General features: G+C 35.3%; 1 protein-coding gene across 4 annotated transcripts; it reads left to right on the top strand.

Annotated features, from left to right (window-relative positions):
• Positions 1 to 5,541: 5,541 nt before the first annotated feature.
• Positions 5,542 to 25,101, top strand: LOC149089981 (dynein regulatory complex subunit 2-like). Of its 4 annotated transcripts, none has more exons than XM_089231752.1 (10): positions 5,542 to 5,668; positions 5,834 to 5,922; positions 8,266 to 8,518; positions 10,141 to 10,364; positions 12,444 to 12,641; positions 15,227 to 15,304; positions 19,159 to 19,299; positions 19,540 to 19,695; positions 22,885 to 23,054; positions 24,819 to 25,101. In XM_089231752.1, the coding sequence occupies exons 2-10, from the start codon at positions 5,857 to 5,859 to the stop codon at positions 24,895 to 24,897; spliced, it is 1,365 nt and encodes a 454-aa protein (XP_089087878.1). In that variant the 5' UTR covers positions 5,542 to 5,668; positions 5,834 to 5,856; the 3' UTR covers positions 24,898 to 25,101. The 4 variants fall into 4 exon arrangements, with proteins under 4 accessions (XP_089087878.1, XP_089087868.1, XP_089087887.1 ...); XM_089231742.1 differs by having other exon boundaries at positions 5,605 to 5,703; positions 24,819 to 24,914; XM_089231761.1 differs by lacking the exons at positions 22,885 to 23,054; positions 24,819 to 25,101 and adding an exon at positions 22,427 to 22,554 and having other exon boundaries at positions 5,605 to 5,703.
• Positions 25,102 to 25,188: the final 87 nt, after the last annotated feature.

Below are 25,188 nucleotides of genomic sequence, written 5' to 3'. Positions count from 1 at the left end.
GGTAGGATATGTTTTTCATGATTTTGTGTAACAGGTTTTTATCTGCATGAAGTCTACAAGTATGTGTTTATATTAGCTTTTTTTGTAATATTCGAGTAATTTATTGTATATCCACGATAATAAATGTTCTATGATAGTCTCGAGACTGTATTATAGCTTTTTACTCCAATGTTTGACATTGGAGTCAAACATCAAATTCAAAGCATCAAATTTTACTGTTAGAGTTGGAAAGTGAGAAAGAGTTCACCTACACGAATGTAAGTTTTTGTTTCGTTTTGTTGTAATGAAAGCATATAAGTTATAAGATTGTGTGTGATAAAAGTTATAGATTATTTTTCAGTACATGAAACTTCTATGCAATTGAGCTGTTGTCTAGGGAAATTCAAAATGTTTTGCCTGATTAAAACTGTTGTGGAAATCTTCAGGGATAAAGGGAATGGTCCACTACAATCGGGGCCTCAACCAAGTGCTTGGTCGGCTGAGGCAAGCATGCATCTTGTAATGCTGAGGGAGAGGTTGAAGAGTGAAATTAGTGTCCCCTCTAGTCCAGCACCCAGGGCAGAAGCCTGCTCTCCCATAGTTGCAGCCATGTCTACAAATAGCAGTGTTTTTAAGATGTTAGCTGCTAGGCCACAGTTTCGTAAAGCGTTGAGGTAGGGGATTCTCAAACTGTTTGCAATTGTGATGCCCATAGGTGTACACATGAAGCCCCCAACCCAAGGTGATTTAAAAATATATTAAGAACTATCTTTATATGCTTTTTAATCAATGTATATCTATTTAAAAAGGTTTGTTACTCGAAATTCTTCTGGAAGGAATCCCTTGTACCCTTTGTCTCTGTCCTATCAATCAATATGTCCAACTCTTGCTTTGACTTGAAGAGCCTCTGTACAAAGCAGACAACGACTAGGGTTAAAGATGTATTAAAACAAACATATATTGTTTAAATTTGGGATCACTTGGCAAATGCTCCACTTACTTGAGAAGAAACAAGGTCCCAAAATGAGCTTCCTCCTGTCCCCCCCCCCATAAGGTAGGTTCAGCATTCATCCAAATGGGATTGGAATGTCTTTAATATCTCATAGTACTCTAGTCTCTTGCTTGAACTTTAATTATTGGTTCTTAATCTTTTAACCAGGTCGCACCTGCAAAGAACTTCAATTCAAATTCCTGCACCCCACCCCCCTGAATAATACAGTAAAACGCCTCTTAACAAACATCACTTAGATGTGGTCACTTCTCTTTCATAGCCAAATAATCCCCCCTGTATAATAAATAGTATGCATTTCAAGACCTGGTTAACGGTCACCACCCCCACTTTCACTGACATTTTATTGTCCCTCTGGTGACCACAAGAGGTTTTACTGTATATAGAATCAACTAGCATCGCAAAAAATTTTGCATCTCACATGCCCCCCACTCCCATGGCTGATCTAAAGGCACTTCGAGAGTACCTCGAGAATGTTAACACACTGATCGAATCATGGCCAAATACTTTTGTTCAGCACAATTTTATCCACAAAAATCTCAACGTACAGTTTGTTGAAACCACTGTGCTTTTCCTTGTAAGTTTCAGAGACCATTGCTCAATTATCCCAGAAGTTCTATGAACAGCATACTCACTAGGAATGCGGCTTTATTGATCATTATTTTGATTATGAGAGCAGCTGGTTTTTAATTATTGAAGTTTGCATGTGTGTGCATGCTAAATAAGATTTATTACATTAGTTGTTGCATGAATATAAAGAAAAATGTTTGATATATTTTATTACTTTATTTCAGTTTTTTTCTTTTTCATTGAAGTTTGTGTGGATTTCGTTATTAATTTGAATTGTGATGGTAATTGAAAATCCAATTACTTATATATATATGTTTATCCATTAAATGTCCAACACTTGTGCACAATATCTATTTAAATATTCAATGGGAAACACATTACTGTAATGTCAAATGTAATTGGTTTCTGTTTTTCTTTCGAGGGTTTTTTGTTGTCGAAACCAAGATTACATCTTATTTGTATTTCTAGAATTGAACAAATCTTGCATTTATCTCAATAGGTCACATCAATGTCTTAAAATATAAGTTTATAATTTGGTGCAGAATCTGGCTCAGTGATTTTGCTGTAAAATAGGATCTGGTAAACGTTTGTTTGTTTTTTACTGGAAATAAAGACCTTATTGCTGATATTTTCAATGTTCAAAAGAGACTAATCTAAATACGTTCATCATATTAGAATCCAACACACATTCACATTTGCGGCTGTCTTATCCATTGGTGTATGCAAAGAAATCTATCTTCCCACCAACCCCCACCCAAGCTGAGATTATAGTATTACTTTGCGGGAAAAAATTTTAAACTTGCCCCCCCCCCCCCCCCGTCTACAGGGGCATATGCAGGATCGACCCTTGGAGGGGACAAAAAAAATGCTGTGGGCACAAAATTTTCTTCCCGAGAAACTTGGAATTGCCACCTCTCAGAAAGCACTTAAATTAACAGAAATTAGTTGAAATACTATGTAAACGATATTTTCTTTCAATATTTTAATCACAGAGAAATATTCATTTTTTCTCATTTTTTCAGCCTTTTCTGAGGAAGGGAGGCCATATAACTCCCTTTTTGAGAAAATCGTGCACTGCCCTTATATCCCTTAATGGGACAGAATATGGGTCATATCGGGTGCTACAGCATGCTTCATGATAATATGAAAAAGACCTCTGGAAGAGGAAAACCGCAAATTCCGTTTTGAGAATACCATTGTTCACCAAAAGCTAATGTTGTGTACCGGGGGGGGGGGGGGGGAGAGAGAGGAGAGGTTAGGTTAGGTTACCTCTTCTCCATTCAGAAATAAAGAAAAGGGATGCAAACACACCCATGGCAAAATCAGCAACGCTCCCTGGGAAAAAAACAGGGTGGAGAAATTTAATGGCTGTGAACGGAAATACATTATTGGTCGTCAAAATTCTATTGCAAACTTTCGGTTCCGGTTGCAGTTGATGCTACTAAACACGCCATCTAACGGTACTCTTTCTTTTAAAACTGGGAGCACAGTCAACACACATGTAACAGAAACTCTCCGGGCGAAGCTCGTGAGATCACTGAAGTCGTCCAATTCACCTGTAGTGATTGGATATACTGCAAAAAAAGGTAAAGATTTCGCATACGGTCGGACTGCTATATCCAACGGCTACAGGTGAAACGGGCGACGTCAAAGCTTCCGCGGAGGCTTTCTGCTATAGGTGTTGACAGGTCTTTTATGGGAAATTTATCACCGGTACCTCTATCTGAAGTGCGCGTTCAACAGTCTACGCGCACATAGTGTTGTGTGAAGTTACCATCCGTAATTTCAACTTATCCACTCATTTCATTCATATATTTTTTTTATGCACCGTGATCCTCACGCGTTATTCCCAAGAGATCTGTTTGACCTGTCCAGGAAATTTTTTTATTGTTAGTAGACATCCATGTGTCTAACCGGGATTTAACTGCTAATACGGCCCTAGTTAACGCAGGGCCGTAACTAGAGGGGGGGGTGTTGAATTCTCCGTTTAACTGCTGCTTTAATTTGGAAAAAATTGATAAAATTCAAGTCGGCTTTGTATAATAAGAGGGGGGGGGGACGCGGAAGAATTTTTAACTCCTTCACAAATGAAAAATAGAAGATTAAAAACAATGTATAGTAACTTATATATGAAAAATAGAGATTACAGTTGATTTCTCTTTCACCCTCACCCTATGTGTTCATAGTTGAGGCCCTGTGCGTGAGGTCTTTTCAGTGCGGAGATCGGCTTGCATCCGTTACTGAAAGTTTGATCGATTGAATTTTCTTTTCCCATCACTGCTACCTGTAGGAATTTTTCATGACACTGGGTTTTCCACTCTTACATGTGTGTAAGAGGGAGTTACGTAGGGGAAATTGCATTAACACAGAAGTGTACAAAGAATGTAGGGAAAGAAACAATTTTGGTTCACAGGGTTACAATAAAGCCTCGCGATGATGAGATAGGAAAGAAAACAGACAGACTTTTTGAATTGAATTTCTTTCACTGGTGTTTGATAGTCGAGATTTTAAAAAAATCGTTAAAATATCGTATCCATATATGAACATGGGTGATATGGTCATCGTGGGTCAACCTGATAGTTGAACCTCGTTATAGCATCCCCTGCTGTCACGCCAACCCCGCTTAGCACCAGAAATTTTCACAAAGCAAATTTCCCTTTTCTACGAATTAAGGAGCGTATACACTAGCGCCGGATCATGCAAGCAATGCATACGCAACTGGTTGTTTAATAATTTGTACTGTGTTGGGAACCATTCTTTGTTTCCACACTGGACCCTATTGGAATTGTTTTTTTTCATTTTTACCGTGAGTGATCTCATCTTCAAAGTGTTGTCAACATGGGGTGGACCTTTGACCTTCCATGCTTATAGGCTAGTCATCGCTAGCCTGCCCATATTACACTTTTGGCCAAACCCTTCTGGGCACCGAGAATTAGCACAGCACACTATCAGATAGCTACATGTCCCAAGTTGCCACCTTTTTTTCAACGGTTTTTTCAACGAACACAAAAAAAGGAAAAAAGAAACACAAAGGAAGTTCGTGTACACACGAGCGGATTAGAGCCGCTGCAGGGGATCGTGCGTTGAAGATCGGCGCACTGGTGTATACGCGCCGATGTACACTGGCGCAGTATAAACCGTGATTCAAGATAACGCCAATAATCGTTATAACTAAGCTGACCATATTCGCTCGAGGAAAATATGGGAAATTGGGCTTCGAAATATGGGAAAATACGGAACATCGCCAATAACCACCGAAACTAAGCAAAGTCGTGCTAAAATCACAGAAAACTCGCCAATCGAGGAAAATGAAGCACCGCTTCTCTCTCAAATTGCAGTGAATTAAAAAAAAAACAAATATATGAAATATTCTTATATTTGTAATGTATTTTTTGAGTTGGGAAGATAATTTTAATCATCGATTTGAAGAATAAAAAGTCAAATTGGCTTCGTTGAAAATACGTGAAACACCGGGACATTTTTGGAAAGAAACGGGAGAAATGGAAAACTTTCTGGGAAACTATAGTGTTTGTGCTATCCAAGTAACACTTTCCTTATAGCTAGAGTGACCATATGTCCCGTATTTCTCGGGACAGTCCCTGTATTTTCTGTTTTTTTGGCAAAAGTGTCCCGGTTTTTCCCATATTTTACACGAAGCCTACTTGAATTTTTATTCATTATTGAAGTCCAAGATTGACATTATTCTTCAACTCATAACTTATTTTATGATAATTACAACTATTATGAGAATATTAATCTCCCACATTTGCCTTGGTGAACGTTTTTTTTTTTTCGTGGAATACATTTTAATCCACTGCAACTTGCAGGAATGCATCATTTCCCGCCATTGTGATTTTTCCGCAATTTCAACAATATTTGGCAACTTTGTTTTGGCGTCGATTTTGGGGATAATTGGCAATGTGGTTAAATCGGGGTTCAACTGTAAAAAAAGGGACGTATAGTCATTCATTATTTCTTGTTGCAAACGATTACGATTTTTTTATCGGTTTCTATAGAAACAGTTCTTTGTTTCTGTTGTTTACAAACTCAGCTCAGATCGACGCTGATGTATCCGCTAATTTAAAAAAAAAGAGAAACAGCTGGTCGTTGGTAATTTTTCACAGAGTTTTTTCACTCCTCGAAGGGTATTTCCCCATTTTCATTTAAAGTCCCCATAGTTTATTTAATTTATTCATTTATTTAATTTATTCGCATAAAAAGTTTTATATGCTAATAGTAAACTTCTCTCTTGAATTTTTATTATTTCCTTTCCAGTTTTTCGTTTATCTTGAAATTTCATGATGGCTGATGACAGCGAAGAAAAAAAAGAAAAAATCCGACATTTATTGACCGGATTCGTGAAGGTAATGTCTGTTTTTTATTTGAAATATTATTTATTAATAAATAATATTTCAATAATATAATTATTAATATTGTAAATAATATTATTAATATTACACATTCCGCAGTACCCGTTTGAGCCATGGGGGAGGGGGGGGGTACCCCTGCCGAAGGCGGAACCGGCTGATCTAATGTACAGTCAAACCTCGTTAGTGCGTCAACCGGTTAACACGTCACTCCGCTTACCGGCTCACTTTTTGGAAGTCCCAATTGTCCTCAGGCATGAATTGGCACAGCTATGACTTACTCCGTTTAACGAGTCACTCCGCTTAATAAGTCATATTTTTGCTTTCCCAAGAGTGACTCATTAACGAGGTTTGACTGTATATGCATTTATACGAATTGACATCATCATGCTCCCCCCTCGAGGTTCTGGGTTTGAACCCCATTCCCATCGCCACAGTGATGGTCAGGCCGGAGTTGGTTTTTCCAACTTAGAGGCGTGAATGCGGGCCCAACTCCCTGTTAAAAAGTCTCACCAGGGAGAGCAATAAGCCTACAAACAATAAACGGTACAAATATTCAATCACTTCATTCATTTCATTTCTGAAATGTAGATGACAGCGCTGAAAAAAAAATCGAACACAACACTAAATACACACTCAGACTGTTAGGTGAATTGTCCATGGTCATAAATCTGAGTTGTGCATGGTTTGAAAGAAAGAAAGCCACTCCCCCAGAACTGGTTCTGGATATTTTTCAAGTGTATAAAATAAATCAAGGGTGATAAAAACCACCCTTCAGTTTGCGCCCTAAAAAATTGGCTTCCTATCTTTTGGTGCCTTTTGTGGCCACATAATTTGCAGGATCCCATTGTGCTCCTTCCCTAGACTTAATTATTTTGTTATATTTTTTATATTCTCCAGGAGCAAGCTGCACCGCAAGGTTAGAATAGCATCTGCCTTGCTCGGAGACAACTTTGGTTCTTGTATTCTGGAAATTTTGACGGCGATCAGTCAAAGCATGCAAATGTGTGTGTGTGCAAAAAAACACTCACATCAATGAAGAGATGTATGTTTCAGTGTAAAAGAAAAATAATTCCAAAAAACCTGAAAAGGACAAAAAGGGTGAATTTTCTAAAACATACTACTTTACCACATATCAACTCCTATCATATATTGCCATACGGCAATTTCCTACCAGTAGAGTTGGGTGGGAAACGAAAACACCATCTATCAGTGGTCGTCTCCAAGCTCGGTAGGTGAAGAACGTTTTTCTGACGTTCTATGACTGGATGTGAACCCGTGGACCTTGACAGTAACCTTCATTGTGGAAGACACACATCTTACTACTGCACCACTCTTACCACTGGGCACACTTTTTTAAAACATAGGAAGATGCTTGAAATGGCATAAAAAAAGGAGGATGTCTGGTAGCCTTTCATTATTGTGAGGTTGTCAATGGGTCTGATGCAACTGGACCATGCCTGGGTGGATCCATACCCTATATATATATATATATATATATATATATTAATCTTTTTATTTGAAATACTTTGGCTCTGCAACAAGTGATAGCACCCTCCCTTTTTTGTTGATTTTGATTTGATTTTTTTTTTTTTGTGTCACCATGGTCATTTGCTTACGCGCTCTCTCATCTGAAATTTCCACCCTGGGCTATAGTACTCTGTGAATTCCTCCGCCCCCTGTAATACATCACTGATAGTGAGGACCCATTCCCCCATCTGACAATTTATATGTCACGCTTAAGGCGAGGCTTGTGGCTGAATTTTCCAACTCGGTACAGAAAGTAGTGAAAGATTTGCTGTCAAATGCAGTCCTAGGATATAAGAAACCCTTTCATTTGTTGATGAAAAAAATCCGCCAATTGGCATATGATAATGTTGATGCAGAATTCCTCAAAACATTGTAGATTCAAGGGCTACCCAAAGAGACCAAGCAAATCTATCAATTTTTGATGGCAAGCTTAACAAGTTGGCTCAAGTGGCTGACAAGACCTTGGAACTGAACCCACATTATGCAGTCGAAATGCAGTGTAGCTGAGGCAAATCACCAGAAATCACATATGGTGTAGAGTGTGATTATGAATTAAATTCGTCTAGCTGCATATTCATTCATGATCCACATTCACATCGTCATTATTTGATTGACAGTGGTAATGATGTTTTCTTATCAATCTATGCTACAGCATGGAACACTTTAGTTTAGTTTTTTCTTTGCAGAACTTTGTGGTGATATATGGTTGTTATCTATCTGTCTATTTATAAATTTTTGCCATCAGGATACTTGATTCTGTTAAAAGTATTAACCAGTCGATAAATTTCTATTTGCCCGTTTATATCACAGATCAAAGCAGAGTGTGAACAAAAAAGGACATCCACGAATGAGGATAAAATTGATCAGCAGTGGCGTGAAATTTTTCGAGAAGCCAAAACTAAAAAATTGAAAGATGAGCTGCTGCAGATGGAAGATGCCTTTATCCAAACTGTCTCCTACAAAGATGCAGTTATCGATGCCCTGAAGAAAGAAGTAGAGCAGGTGGAAGTTCAGAATATGTGGGCCACAGGCAAACACATGAGGTCTCTCGGAAAACTTTTAGGTAAATTATCTGAAAATTTATACATGTGTGTGTGCGTATATATATATATATATATATATATATATATATAAATGTTAACAATTGATAGTAAGGAAGCTGACTGAGTAAGGCAATATTATTTTTTTTAACATTGAGGGAAACACATGTCAGTTATAGCTGTATTTTAGGAAATGTTTGACCTCTTATACTATTTGTCATCATTGTGACTAAATTTACCATTTCTTACTTTTCTGAATGTTTCGTTTTTGTATTGCCCAGGTTGTGGTTAAATGTGTTTCAGCTATTTTCTGCATAAAGTTGCCAAAACTAGAATTCTTGTAGTCTATAGTTGAATTTTTAATCTGGTGAAGAGACAAAAACTGAGCCAAGAGCGTGTTTTGTTTCATTTTTATCGTTGAATGTCTAATTTTGATTTGAAGAGGATGTTTGCCAGGGACTGAAGAAGGGGAGGGATCTTTGTTAGGCCCCCAGGCTAGAATTTTTCACTGGCCCCTTTTTAGTAAGTTTATAGTGTAAAAAGAAAATCGTATTTTTGATATCAGGTTCCCGGGCTGAGACCCTTCAGCCCTAGTTTCAAAGATTACATGGGTCTTAGTAGCCCTAATTCAGTGAATAAAAAACTAAAAGGGTAAGAATAGCTATGAATGCATAGGTTCAAAGAAAACAGTTAAAACAATTTCATCAAATGGGAATAAGTTCCAACCAGCCTGATGGCCCTGGGAAGGACTTTGTATTTTCTTAATTTTTTTTATTATGCACAATATGGGGCCTACTGTATATTTAACGTGAAATAAATATAGGGTAGTGTCCCCCAAAGTTGTTTTCCTATTGTTTTTTCAGATTTGATTCTGTTTACCTCAGATTATCTAGACCGGTGTTTCCCAAAGTTGGCAATATTGCCTCCTGGTGGGTAATGGAATGGTCCAAGGGGTGATTGAAGCTAAGTGTATAATATATGGTTATGAGAGAAAAATTTTCTCTGAAGAAGGGGGGTGATGGAATAAAAAGGGAAAACTATGATCTAGACCAGGCATCTTCAACACGTTGCTCGTGAGCACCATGGTGCTTGATGCTCGTGTTCAATTTGATGCTCGCAAGCACTTGATCAATGCTCTAATTAAACACCTTATACAAATTGCATTCAAGAATTGCAATCATCCTGATTTCATGCATTCGTATGTCAAACTTTTCTTCTTTTGGTGATGGGTAAAGACAGTGATTCTGACTAAAAAAAAGTTGAAGACCTCTGATCTAGACCCTACCTGGGTTGAAGCTATGTTCAAATTTTTTGCAAACTGCAAAAGAAAATCTTAGAATATGAAAGAAGTAGTCATCATTTTTGCAAAATTTCTTACTGGTGGTACGAAACAAGTAGACATTCAACCATAAATCATTAGCATTATTGCATTTTGCTAAAGCTTTTCCCTTCATTTTCGCTTTTTTGCTGAAGGAATTTTTTATCTAGCTTAAATGCTGGATTTTATACCAGTACCTGGCAATAAATTGGTAAAGTGGCACTATATATTTTTTACCTGGCTTCTCAGATAATCAGTGATCTCAAGTAGCTTAAAAGTTATTCGTAACTACCTAAAGTTGTGTTTTAATGCTCTTCCTAAATTCAGCTCATGAGAAAGAAAGATCTGACAACCTGAGACAAGATTATGAGAATGAACTTGCAAAGCTGTGGAAACTGTATTGTGAGACCAAGTCAGAGATTGAAAATAATTTCAAGGAAGCGATGCAGTGGTTTAAAGAACTTCAGTTCATAGAGAAGATGATATTCAATGATTTCACTGAAAAATCGAAGATACAGATAATATGTATGCAAACAGAGATAACAGAGAAGGTTGGGATTTTTTTTTAATGTTCTAGAAATAACTTTTATTGTATTTCACTGGAATTCAATTATTCAGCTTACTCATGTGAAAATTTTGTTTTACCAAGTAATCACAATTATTGTGCTGTTGTGGCACACAAACCGAAGTTAATCAGACTTTGTGATGTACAAATGAGTTAGATATAGACATAAGCAAGTAGGGTGATTGTGTTTTTCTTTTAATTAAAATTCCGGAATGCAAATGATAATCATGGGCAGTTAGTTTTCACTGTAAATAACAGCACTGTTGTGTGCAGCTTAAATCCTTTTAACATTGTTTGTTGTTTACACTGTTTAATAAATATAATCTCATTAGTTCGAGTGATGGTTACTCAAGAGCACAGTGCCTGAATATGCTAACAAGGTATTTCTTAAGAAAAAAAAAATGATTGCAACAAATATATATATATATATATATATATATATATCACATGGGGTGATTATAAAAAAACCATCCCGACATATGGGCCCCTAACTATCACACCATTCACAGAAACTGAATGAAATTTTGGCATAAGGTATTTTGAGGTATGCGCTCAAGAATGATATGGAAAACAACAGTGTCACTCTAACAGTTACGGTTACAGTGAGAAAATTTCGAAAATATCAAATAGCAACACCAAGTTTTTTGTATTGGAATGCGATCTCCACACTGAAAAACACTAAATAGCGTTGGAATGGCACCTGTAGCACGAAAATCCCCGGAGCTAGGCAAGGAAAAAGTAAAAAGGACTTTGCCGTGCACCAGAGCATTAATGTTCGTTTCATTCATCACACCGTTTCTTTGGCTGAGATCCCAGCCTGATTAGTCCTCCACAAGATCATGTGGAAAATTTGTGAAACACAATAAAATGCTTTATTTTATGCTGCTTCTCTGTCCTTATTGGTTGTGCTCACTTTTAGCGTATCTACCGCCGGTGATTTTCATGCTACAGTTGCCGTTCGAACGCTATTTAGGGTTTTTCACAATGGGATCTCACTGTAACCCTAACTGTTAGAATGACACTGTTGTTTTCCATAGCATTCTTGAGCGCATACATCAAAATACCTTATGCCAAAATTTCATTCAGTTTCTGTGAATGGTATGATAGTTAGGAACCCATATGTCGGGATAGTTTTTTTATAATCACCCTGTATATATATATATATATATATATAATAAAATCAAGCTTAATACAGTATTATAAAGCTGCAAATTTTTGCAAAATCTTTACTTTCAAATCAAAAAATTAACCACAAAAATATTAATAGTTGCCATTAATATATTATTAGTTGCCAACACACAAGCAAGGCAGATTGGTCATGAATTAAATCAATTATCAATTAAAAAAGAACATGCTACTACTGTTTTTTATTATTCAGTATCTATCTTCTTATTTTCCTCATTTTACACAATTTGTGCTTTTATGTTCCATTGTATATTAACCCTTTAAATGGCAGTGACAAGATATCTTACCTCTCTAAAATCCTCTTATTTTAGTACCAAAAGCCCAGATACTTTGTAAAGTTGATTTCTCAATGGAATACATTTCCCTATATCCCTTGGTTTGCACCCACTGAGAACGAAAAATCCTACTTTATTAAAAACGATATATTATTTTTAAGGGAGTTTATCGATTTCCGCTGTGTTGCATAAAGGGTTAATAAATATTTTTTAATATTTGTAAGTTGCATATAACTAAAAAAAACCATTTTTTTTCTCTCATAAGCACATTGCTGTATACACATTAACAAGTCAGACTTTAATAGATAGGCATAATTATTGCCACAAACAATTCAAGGTCATACACATTATATTTTATGTTAAAAACTGTCTTATATTATTGTTGTTGTTTTTTTCATTTTTTTTATGTGCTGTTTCATCAAGATCATATAAATTTTTTGTCTGCAACTAAAAATCCATATTATTCAGATTTATTCATTGATTTAAAAGTTTTCAAAATTTCATTCCTTTGCTCTTTTTTTATTATATTTTATTCCATCTTAAATTGTTATTAAAAAGAAACCACATGGCCAGTCAGTATGCTTAAAAAAAAAAAATCTTTTCAGATTGCTAAGGAGAAGGAAGGTGTCACCGAAACATTTGACCTTCAAATTTCGAAAATTTGGAGGAACTTCCAACTTGCACTGGTCAAGTATTTAGAAGATGCAGAGGCAATGGAAAAGATATTTGCTACGATGAAGGGTGAATATGAGAAGGCCATGGATGATTTCCAGCAATACAGAAACGCCACAGATGAACTCCAGGTGACAGCATCACTTTTCTTTATTATTAGCTGCTCAAAAGCCAAAAAGTTGTGAATTTTGAATAAAGAAGTGTTTTGTATGATGAATAATGAAATTTTAAAATACTCAAGTTTTACTTGACACATCCTAATAGGCCATATATTGGAGTCTGGTTGAATATATTTGAGGAGTATATAAGAGATTCAATATATATTAAAAAAAAACATGTTCAGGTGTATAATCAAGAGTATAAAAGAAGAAAAAAAATGTAAACAAAATATGTAAAAAAAACATGCACATAAAATTGTCAGAAAATACAAAATCATATACAAAAGAAAAAAGTAGAAAATTTAACAAAGGTTATTATTATGAAAATTATTAATACTAAAAATAAAAATATGCAATAATTGATTGCTCATTCACAAAAATATAAACCACCATAGTATTACAAATATTCGTAACAATTTTTCCTTCGATGTTCTAGGTACCTCTCTAAAGATGTTTACATAATTTTTATATACAATAAATCTTACATCATTATTTTTCAATAAGTTTAGGAAATTCAGGTTTCTTTTCTTATAACTGGAATAACGTTTTCTTGCTCACTCTTCCAAAATGAGCAATCATATACAGGGTGTCCATTCTTGCCATTGTCCAATGGCTATTTCCTGAACCATTGGTTTTAGAGACAACTTTCAATTAAAAAAGTTTCAAATGATGTTGCTCATCATCTTAAATGCCATTCAAATGAAAAAATATTAACAAAAAAGTTATAAAATTTAACTTTTTTTTATAGATTTCCCCGTCCTCCAACTTCCAATCAGAAAGTTGTTGCCCTTGTTCTCTTGAGTTGAGACCTCCCCCCCCCCCCCATTTTCCAAATACAATATTCGCAGAGATACAATCAAACCTGTCTATCTCAAAACTGATGGGATGGAAAAAAATTTCGAGATAGACAGTTTTCAAGAAATAGAGTGTTTTCTGGTATGAAAGCAGAAACACGCCAAAAATGGCAAAAAATTCGATTGATATAAACTAAAAATACTATACTGTATACCAATGAACTATTGGTTAAATTACACAATCAACATTCATGCTGTATGCAAGTACACTAAAACACATTCAAATTTTTTTTGTTCAATTCAATTTTATTTCCATACCTTATTCAAAATAAACCATAAGCTTAGATTGATGCATATTTTTTGCACCTATACATTCACCAATAATCAGTTTCAGCCAAGGCCACAAAATCGGAAAATAAATGAAATTTCTGGCTTTTAAGTGTGTTTTAGTAATGACCCAATGTTTTGAAATTCGAGTGAACTACCAGATCTGATCCCTCATCACTTAGATGACTTCTGTGATCGGACGAGAACCGGCGTTTTTTTTTTTTTTATAGCATGGTATGGCCGTTGGCCACTTGGATGACTGGTTCCAAACCCACAGCTTTCTTAAAGCAATTTTTGAACTGTCTGTTGGCTGACTTTTTGCCATGTTGAACAAACCATCCACATGGCATTCACCCCCCAACCCCGTCAATCACAGTATCAGCCTGTAATTGACAATATTCATCAACACAATGGGTTGTAATACGGATAATCCTTTCTTAACAGTTTCTTTCACCTCTGGAGAAAAGACATATTTTCGCGAAAGGAAAGGAATTCCATGTTATCTTTTTAATATCATTGTGCTTGGCCTTCAAGATAGAGAGTTTTCCAAAAATTACTTCGAGACAGAGAGGTAAAACTGCATTGATTTAGTACAGTAAATGCAAGGATTTTTTTTTTCTTTTTTTTCGAGAAATGGAGTTTTTTAGAAAGAGAGGTTTGACTGTATTTGAATTTAAAAATCACAGGAAAGTTAAGGAAGAACACGTAAATCATGGAAAGAAGTGTTGTCCGTTAGTTTATGCTGTTCTTTCTCCTTTTTTTTTTCCTGATTTTGAATTCATATATTTCAGCGAATATTTCACTTTGAAATATGTAATTCTTTTTTGTTGGTCTCAACTCAAGAGAGCAAGAGAGACAGGGCAACAACTTTCTAATTGGAAGTTGGTGGACTGGGAGGGGGGGGGGGTATATAAAAATTTAAATTTTGTGATTTTTTATAAATAATTTTTTCATTTAAACGGCATTTAAGATGATAAGCAGCATAATTTGAAACATTTTTTCTTATTGAAAGTTGTCTCCAAGACCCACATTTCAGAAAATAGCCATTGGATAATGATAAGAGTGGATGCTCTGTATATAGCATTACCGTTTCACTCTTAGACAAGAACAAAATATACATTGGTCATCTTTATTGATGGTATCATCCTTGAAAAAATACAAGGGCACCATTATTTATAAAGCATTGATTCAATTACGAGTACTGATACTTATTAATTTTTATATCATAATCAATTGTTGGTTTTCTTGTGTCTTTCTTAGCGAAAGCAACCATAGGTTCCATCGTAAATATTTTTTGACTTGATGGGTACTATCACTGTTTCAATTTTTTTCTAAACAGTTTATGAACACCCTGTATGTCAAAATTAAAAAGAGATAATTTTGTGAATTTTTTATACTCTCAATTTTTAATGTCAATTTGGCCCTTTCACTTTGCAGCACTCCATTCCTCAATTGAAAGCTCAGATTGAAGAAAAGAAAAATGACCATAAAGAAAGGATTCAGAAAATTTTGGAAGTAAGTGATGTTTATTATATATTTATTTTATTCCTCTGTGGTCATTTATGCAATAAATCCAATTTTAACCAATGCGGCTAACATACATAGTACATCATTGATTTGACTTATATTTTAAAGCATTAGTTATTAACAAATACATGTAAAAAAGTTATTTGTGAATCAAAATATTGAGCCATTGTTTGTTTGGGTACATGATCAGCACAATGGGGTAAGATTGGGGTAAGATCAGCACAATGTTAAGAAACACATATTTTTGCAGCTTATAAATAAGGATAAATAAGATTCATGTATTTTTGTATAAATTAATGACACACAAATTCATGTATGATTTCAATATACAGTCAAACTTGGTTAATTCAAAGTCCAAAGTCACTTTAAAAAAGTTCAAATTATCCAATTAATCTATCTTGGATCTGTAAAACGACTACAAATCGCAACTTAATCATTGCCATTCACACTGGATAATAGTTATCAATTATGAAAATTTTATCATCAGTTATACAAAACTGTTTCTCAAATTTTGATAATTGATAATTATAATAATTGATTTCAGCTGCTACACTATTCCGCTGTTCTGAAATCAGCATCACTGCAGAATTTCTTGACCATACTCAAAGCCTGATTTACGGAAACAATTCATTATTATCCATTACGAACCGGGTTTTCCAAATTTTGATTGTCATTCTAAAGCCAAGATTACACAATAAAAGTATTATAAAAGGGCTTTTGAAAAAATTCAACCAATAAGCATATCAGTTATATTCGAGCAAATATAATCAAAAGGTTTATTGGTTGTTTTTAAGTTTTGTAAAAGGTCTTTTGTCAAACTTTTATAGTGTTATCCCGGCCTAATGCTACTAAAAAATATACTTTCAATCAGGGTTGTCAAATTTGCTCCCCGGGTAGATACCCATTTTCCCCCCCGGGCTGGGGGTTTTCAGCCTAAAAAACCCGGTTTTTTGGGGAAAATGGGTTTTTTTAGGGAATATTATTTGTTTTCGAAGAAAATGTGTTACTTTCAGGTTAAAATTTTAGTTTGAGCTTAGTTTATGTATTCCAAAAATTGCTGCATAGTGCAGTGTTTAGAATATGTATATTTTGAAATATTTTTTAATGATCTTTTAGGAACAAAAATGTGATGATAAATAATTTCTTGGAATCACAAACACCCTTTTTTATAATTCTTCTACCTTTTTATGTAAGCATTTAGGTATGAGATCCACTTATTAAAATATTTTACAAGAAATCGCAAATAGAAAATTGTAACCATGGACCTTAGTTTAAAAAATATACCCGATATATGTGATAAGCATACCTACAGAAATTTATTTATAATACACAATAATTTTTCACACGCACACGCACACACACACACACACACACACACACACACACACACACACACACACACACACACACACACACACACACACACACACACACACACACACACACACACACATCCTTGTATAAATAAATTGAAGCATCTGTGAAGAAGTAAACCAATGTATGTAAACTGAATTTTCCTTCAAAAAATATTTACATGTTTTTGCAAATTTAATAAAGTAGGGATATTCTTTAACAGTGAGGAATTTAAGAAAAAGAGAAGCATGAGAGATTTTTTAGCTCCTGAAAGTTTGGGTTCGATTATAAAAAAAAACGGTGGTTCGGGTTACATAGCTGAAAGGTTTTATTTTTGACTTATCGGGACACTTTTGGTTACATTTTCTGCGGGGTCTTAAAAATTTGGAGAAAAAAAAAATTCAGGCACCATTCTGATTTTTCAGAATTTTCATTATCTCCAAATTCATTTATTTTACCACAAACAATTTTCTTGCTGCAGTTCTGCATACGACTCAAGGTTCAGATATAATTACACAGAAGTGGGTGTGTTTGTGTGTGAACAATTATTCCCTTACTTATAATCATGGTTAATTTTATTGATCAAATACATAGTTTAACATTCACCAAAAATGTATATTTAGACATGATATAAGATGTAGGCTTACACATAAAGGATGTGCATTAGGGTGGATTGTAAAAAAATATTTTATTTGCAAATCGCTATAGTGCGGAAAAGTAGCTTCTTTTAATAGAAAGAAAAATGACGTAAAAAAATTTAAAATCAATTGACATTTTCCGGTCATGCATCGTACTTGAAGTTTATGAAAATTGACAAAATTGAACATTTTTCTTAAGTTTTTTTAATATTACTTAAAATTTGATGATCGATGTGTAAAAGTTTCTTATGCTTATTTTATGGTTCAATAAAGTAAAATAAATTAAAACATTATTGATGTTTCAATGTTTATCGGTCGCACAATGTGTTCGCAAAACTGGAATTGACCAAATTTTTGCAAGTTTCGTTGTACAGCTCTTTGCATGCTTTGTCAGAACAAAATGACCCAGAATTTACCATGAAGAGGTGGCTGCACATCGAGTTCCACCTACACTCTATCCAATCAACCATCCAAAGTAGGAGAGTGTATGTAATTTACATTATAGTTACCAAAATTGTGTGACTAGGATTTACTGGTTTACAGTTTCTTCTATTGTTTCTTTTCCAAGTGTTCACATTTAAAGTCTAACTTTTGCACAATGAAACTTGCAAAAATTTGGTCAATTCCAGTTTTTGGAACACATTGCGCGACCGATAAACATTGAAATATCAATGATGTTTTAATTTATTTTACTTTATTGAACCATAAAATAAACATAACAAACTTTTGCATGTCGGTCGTCAAATTTTAAGTAATATTTTAATTAAGAAAAATGTTCAATTTTGTCAATTTTCATAATCTTCAAGTACTATGCGCGACCGGAAGATATCAACTGATCTTAAAATTTTTTGTTGTTTTTCTTCTTATTAAAAGAGGCAACTTTTCCGCACAATAGCAATTTGAAAATGAAACTTAATTTTTTTTCAACCCACCCTGTTGTACATACATGTTTGTTACATATTTTGAAGTTGTGGAAAAAGAAAATTAAATTTTCCTTCCATTTTGCCCAAAAATCTCGCCTGGGCTGTAACTGAACAATTATTCTCTTATTTTATTATTCCCAATTTTATTAATCAAATACATGGTTTAACATGCACTAAGAATATATATTTAGGCATAATGGGTAAGATGTACACATGTTTAAATTAGATATTTTGTGGTTGGGGAAAAAGAAAATTCAATTTTCCCCATTTTGCCCAAAAAACCCGGGTATTCTACCCAAAAAACAAGGGTTTTTTACAACCCTGCTTTCAATAGTGTATTATAATTTTCACTTCTCGATACTCTTAATGACGATAAAATGATTCAATTCTGAATGGTCTGCCGTAATCTATAGGTCATGAAGAACATGATTGGCATTAAGTGATACACATTCTTGATGAACTCCAGCTGAACAAAGTTAAAATGGGCATTGACTTATAGAAGAAAGAGTAAAGAAAAACAGATTTTTCAAACTTTATTTGTCTTCTAAGTTTTTTTTAACAAATTGGTCGAAGAAAGCAAAGTCTGACTTGTAGAATTTTTCCAAACTAAATTTGCTCATACAAAAAAAAATCATAATTTATTTCCCTTAAATTCAAATTATTCGAAACATTAAAAAAAATTCAAATTAAACAAGAAATTTTAACATTGAATTAGATAGAAAACTGAAGTGGAGTTCATAAAAGTTTGAATTAACCTAGTCTGAATTTACCAAATTTGAATACATTATCCATTGTAGTCATGCATTCCAAACTTGCACATTATAGGTTACATTATAACTTATATATATATGTTATATACATAACACCAATTTACATAATGATAATAATAATATATTGAATGAATTGCATTTTTTTTTCATATTTATAGAGTCATGATAGTTTCTATAGCGATGCTACAGCTCTGAAGGGTAGAATTTTAAAGATTCAGAAAAATGATAGGACATCACTGAAGAATCTCATAGTCAACAGTGGCAATGCTGTGAAGGAATTGCAAAATATGATACAGAAGGTATACTGCTGAAGATTTTTTAAAAAGCTTATTTCAATATTTTCAAATTGATTTCATATTGTTTTTTCCTTTAAGCTGTCTATTCACTGCTTTTTATTGACTTTCAAAAATTTTTACAGATGGGGTTTAGAGTTTGTTTTTAGTTTGTTGTGAATAAACACTCTGAAATTTTTCTTTTTCATGAACAAAACTTTTCACAACTTTTCTACCTATTTAGCATTTTTATATTCTTTGCTGCAGGGGCAGAAGATAATGAAATTGTATGAAAACTGCCGAAAAATGGAAATTGGGCTCAATGAGATAGAAATTGATGAACCAGTTTTGTCACATGAACATATTGCAGAAATCACTGAAACGGCAAGATTCGAACTTCCCGAAGGCTTACATCTGGATGAGGTAGGTCTTTTGTGTGTGTGTGTGTGTGCAACTATTTCATGAAATTAAATTGTTTTTCCATCGAAATGAATTAAATAAAAAAATAATTATTGCTGGATTTTACATTGCTATAATTACACTCATTGCTATAAAAATTTGCTCACCAAGAAGTAATTGTCAGATCATAAAGAAACTTGGCATGAAGATAAGTGTCTGGCAGATATGCAAATGATTATATGCACAGCGTGATTGCACAATGTGTAATGCCACCAGAGGGCATTGAGTTTTGTTCTCCTCAGCGTATAAAAATGGTGCGCAGAGGAATTTTAATTGTACGTAATCTGTTCAGAGGGATGCTTTTTTATTAGGGATGCCGTTACGCTACCATCGAAGGCAATATGATCAGCTGTCAGAGTTTGAGAGGGGAAGAATCATCAGGATGATGGAAGCTGGATGGCCAGCTCGGCGAGTAGCCTGTCACTTAGGCCAATCTGACTTTACTGTGAGGAGTTGTTGGGACCAGTGGATGAGAGAGAGGTCGCATGCATGGCGGCTAGGCTCAGGACGCCCTCGGCAGACCAATATTTGAGAAGACCGTTGTATCACTTGACAAGCACGCACAGCGCCAGCTGCATCATTGTCTGCTATTCGGACACAGGCAGCAGCTTCAAATTACAGTGTCTGCCCCTGTGTCTGTGCATACCATCGCAGGTCGCCTTGCTGATGAACATTTGGTATCGCGACACCCATTACATGTGCTACCAATGACACCCACTTACCGTCCCTTCCATTTGGAGGGGGTGTCGAGCTAGACGGGATTGGACTGTAATCGAATGGAACCAGATCATCTTCAGTGACGAATCAAGATTCAATTTTGGTAGTGATGACAACCGTGTACGTGTGTGGAGGCCCGTGGCGAACGTCTCAATCCTGCCTTCACTATACAGCGCCACATCGCTCGCACAGCTAGTGTGATGGTATAGGGTGCTGTCACGTACGACACCCAGTCACCTCTAATATTCATTCACAGTACCATGACAGTGCCGCTGTGGTGGTCGAGTGGTCATAGTGACGGACTAGCATCGCGAGGATCCGGGTTCGAACCTCACCGGCGCCACAGTGGTGGTCGGCTGAAGTTGGTTTTCTGTGGTTCCCAACTTCAAGGCGTGAATGTGAGCCGATCTCCCTGATAAAAAGTCTCGCCACAGTGAGCAACAGGCCTACAACGTTACAAGTATTCAATCATTACACTTCACTCACAATTTGAAGTATAGATGGCAGCACTGAAATATCATACACAACACTAGCTACACACTCAGACTGTTAGGTGCACTCACTTTGTTCCAGACTCTGCCACGAAGCTGGGCTGGAAGAGATCTCGGCAACGGGATAAGTCTGGTGGTAGAGACCCTGGCGTTCATTCATTCAGTACCATGACAGTCCAGCGAGCAGTACGTTTGTGACATCCTTCAGCCACATGTGTTGCCACTCATGGCAGGGCTCCCAGGAGGCATTTTTCAACAGGACAATACTCGACCACACACAACAAGGGTGTTACAGGAATGCCTCCACCACATTAACACCCTTCGTTAGCCTGCCTGATCTCCAGATTTGTCACCAGTCGAGCACATCTGGGATCACTTGGGACTGAAAGTTGGGCTGCCTAGGAATTCGATTGAACTAGAGGTGCGCTTACAGCATTTGTGGAATTAGATGATGCAGGACATCATACGGACATCATTACATCGTACTAAAACCTCCATATAGTTTTTCCTTTAACAAATGATTTGTTTGCTCCAAACTCCTTTTAATCATTAAGTTCATTATGAAAAATTTCTCCCAGAGAAGATAAGAAATTCTCAACAAAAAATTCAAGCATCTTGCATCAGTTGTGCAAAGTAGTTAAAGTATCCCTATCTTTCTGTTCCTCTGGAAAGGGAACCGGCACCAAATTTGTGCAATATACATTTCCCACTATGGAAAAACATTTTTTTTTAAAGTACATTGGGACAAATAGAGCTGCAAAAAAATGATTTGTGGTACTCATAGAAATGTGAATTTTTTATGCTACAATTTGGAAATGTTACATTTATGGAATGTTTACATTAATGGAAAATTACATTTATTCATCATACTTGGGGAAAAAGAGCAACTATACAGCATCACTGTAATCATTGAATAATGTTACCAGTTTAGTGTAGTTTTGCTCATTTGTTTTCTTTTTATGAGGCTCTGAGTATTGGAATACTTTGATTAGAATTACAATTAATACTAATAATATAATTTTTCACCTGAATGTACTTTTCAATCCAAACTGCAGAACAAAGACATTTTTTATATTTCACAATCTCCTCCTTCATACAATGCCCTTTTTTTTTAGTGAAAAGTTTTTGACCACCAAAAAATTTTAAATCATTGATTTAATGTTAATTCCATGTATAACTATGCACTTATTTGATTCTGTATCAAGATAAAATCAGTATTAGTTTTTAACATGAAATTAGTACTTAGATCTGATTTCTATATTAAGTGAGATTAAAAATTTTTTTTCTTTTAAAGTAAGGTCTTTAGAAGTTAATATTGTCTATGAGGGAAAATGAGAATTATGACTGCTAATTAAAGTGATGTTATGTAATATTCTCAATGAATTATCATTTAAACTTGGAATTAACAATAATATTGAATGTTTTAAAAAAATCTTGATTTATACAATTTTTTTTAATAGCCTGATAATGTCTGATCACTCTGACAGGGGCATACACAATATCAACCTTTGGAGGTGGGCACACCATATTGGGGGAGGAAGGCACAAGGGATCTTTTCCAAAGATATTTTAACTTACACTTACCTTCAGAAAGTATTTTAAATTATCAGAAAGTGATGAAGATAGCATATAAAGGTATTTTCTTTCCAAATTTAATTTTTTTTACAAAAATATAAAAAAAAATATTTTTAATTTTTTTGATCATCTTGGGATTCCCCCCCCCCCCCCGCTCTGCTTATGTCTCTGCACACTGACAATTATTATAGAAATGTGCACACACAAAGTGTGTGTATATTAGAAAATATATAATTCATGATATGAATATTGTGTATGACATATGAATTCGCATATTGCAATTTGTTTTCTTGTGCCAGTTTTTATGTTGGAATACGGTATTTCTCAGGCTCCCTCCCCCCCCCCCCCTTTTTTTCTTCTTTCGAATATAGACCTGCCAGTATATTGGCTTACTAGAAAAGTTCTGGGAGAGACACAGCAGGGTTCATCTGAAAAATTTAGCCCTAAGGCGAGAGCTTGACGATATAATGCTTTTGAATGCCCAGTTGAAAAGTGACATGAGCAAATTCTTCAAGACTGTGTCCGATGGGAAAGCCAAAAAGTAAATATCACTGATTTTACAATAATAATTGCACAAGAACAGAATTCTACTCAAATTACTGTAATTAGAGTAGATTACTCTAATTACTGTATTTAGTTTTTGTGAACTATACTACACTTACTCTGGGTTAAATTATTAGTGTCTGGTAGTAAGCAGTTGATTTGAATGTAATTTGGACTTTGTTTTGGTTGATCTCTTTAATTCTACAAATATTTATGACAGAAAGTAAACAAAAATTAGAATGAGTGTGTGAGTAGAAAAATGTGTAAATATCACTCCAATTGTTGGGATACATCTTTTCTTCCATCACTTCATACAGTATACATGGATAATGATGAAATCAAATGGATCGTAACGAGTGGTCATATGTATCGTAGGTAGTAAGTCGTTACAACCGCCGGTATAAGTACGATATATCCCTGCCCCCGATATAATCAGTAGTTCCCAGCCTTTCTTACTCAAAGTACCTTTTGGAGAATAGCGTAGGAAGAATACTCCAAGATATGCATAGAAGTTGGGCACATTCGGACCTCTAGGAATGTTTGGTAGGTGTGCGTATACCTAGAAATATACATGGGAAACATGTGTCTCCCCTCCCACTCCAGGTACACGTAGAGTTCAAGCAAATTTGTAACAGGAACTGGAGTATTTTTTTCGTCGATTGTTGTTTTAGGAGCCTCATAAAAAATTTTCCTGGGACCTCACGAATCTTAGTGCCACCGCTGGCTTGAAGAAAGAAAAAAATAACACGAATAGTTCATGATTTATGTACTTAACATACAGGGTGGTCATAATATAACTTTGCCAATATACGAGGGCCCAGCAGCCGCAAAAATCAACTAATGCGAATGAAATTTGAGATAAAGGTGTTTTCAAGTATGCGCTCTCGAATGAGAAGAAAAACGAAACTCTAGCTATCGCGGTTGCGGTTGCAGCAACAAAATTTCGAAAAATTCAAATGGTAACACTCAGTTTTGCGCATTGAAAAATGATTTGACGCAGTAAAAAAACCGTGAATGGTGTTGAAACTGTATCTGTTCTGCCTGTAAACGCTGGCGCAGGACGCAGTCACAAAGACCAACCCCTTAAGCCGGGTTTTCCTAGAAGCAGGTTTCTACAGAATGTGCAACGTGAAAACTCTGATTGGTGAAAAAAAAACAGAATTTCAAGTTTTTAACCAGTCTGCGTTTTCATGCTGCACACGGCGCAGAAATTCTACTCCTAGGAAAACCAGACTTTAATGAGATCTTCTTTCTTTGACTGCGTCCTGCGTCAGCGTTTATGGTGCTACAGTTACTGTTTCAATGCCATTCATGTTTTTTTTATTACATCAAATCATTTTTCAATGCATAAAAATGAGTTGCCATTTGAATTTTTCGAAATTTTGTTGCTGTAACCGTAATGGCGATAGATGCTGGGGACTCGTATATCGGAAAGTTATATTATGGCCACCCTATGTTATGTGACCATTGCTTCTTCATTCTTTCTTATAGAACCCCCACAATGGATGAAGCTGACGTTGCTCTAGTCTGGGGATCGATCGTTATTCAAAAATTTTTAGACCATAATGTACTGGAAAATTAGTGGAGGAGGGGGAGGAAGGGAACGCAGAATGTCCTAGTCTGAGAGGCCTGCTAAACATTCTACCTACCATGATATGAGGACTTGCAAACTTTGAACTATAGTGTTCAATACGCGCGACTAATCTCGTGATCATCTTCGTTTGCTGGTGTATAAAAATCTTACATCTTTATTTGTTTTCAGCGGGGATCTGGTGAAAACAGTTACTGACAAACCAACCGTTCAGGAGGCCGTTTTGTTGGCAAGGAATTTTTCAGACTAGGAATAATTTTGCTCATATTGGTGGATCTCTGATTGATCTTAGAAACTTTCTTTTATGTTATAGAAAAAAAAAATTTGAACAGGATTTTTGTTGGCTTCTTTTCTATACGCAATTTATATAAGAACTACTTGGTTTTCATAAATTAGTGCTGCAGAAGCGATTCTTTCATTATTGAATGGTAAATGTATTAAAGCAATTTTTATTGATTTTCTTTCATCTGGGTATGAGAGCCTCAAAAGATCACTGTCTAGCGGCCCGTGATGCTGTTGGTGCTCTGCAACCACTATCAAC

This window comes from Pholcus phalangioides, unplaced genomic scaffold (genome assembly GCF_987345545.1).
Source record: "Pholcus phalangioides strain wild (caught in Gottingen) unplaced genomic scaffold, Ppha-v1.0 ptg000001l_1, whole genome shotgun sequence".
Lineage (NCBI taxonomy): Eukaryota > Metazoa > Arthropoda > Arachnida > Araneae > Pholcidae > Pholcus > Pholcus phalangioides.
Note: the sequence above shows the minus strand (reverse complement) of the source record. Positions and strands in the feature narration are given on the sequence as shown.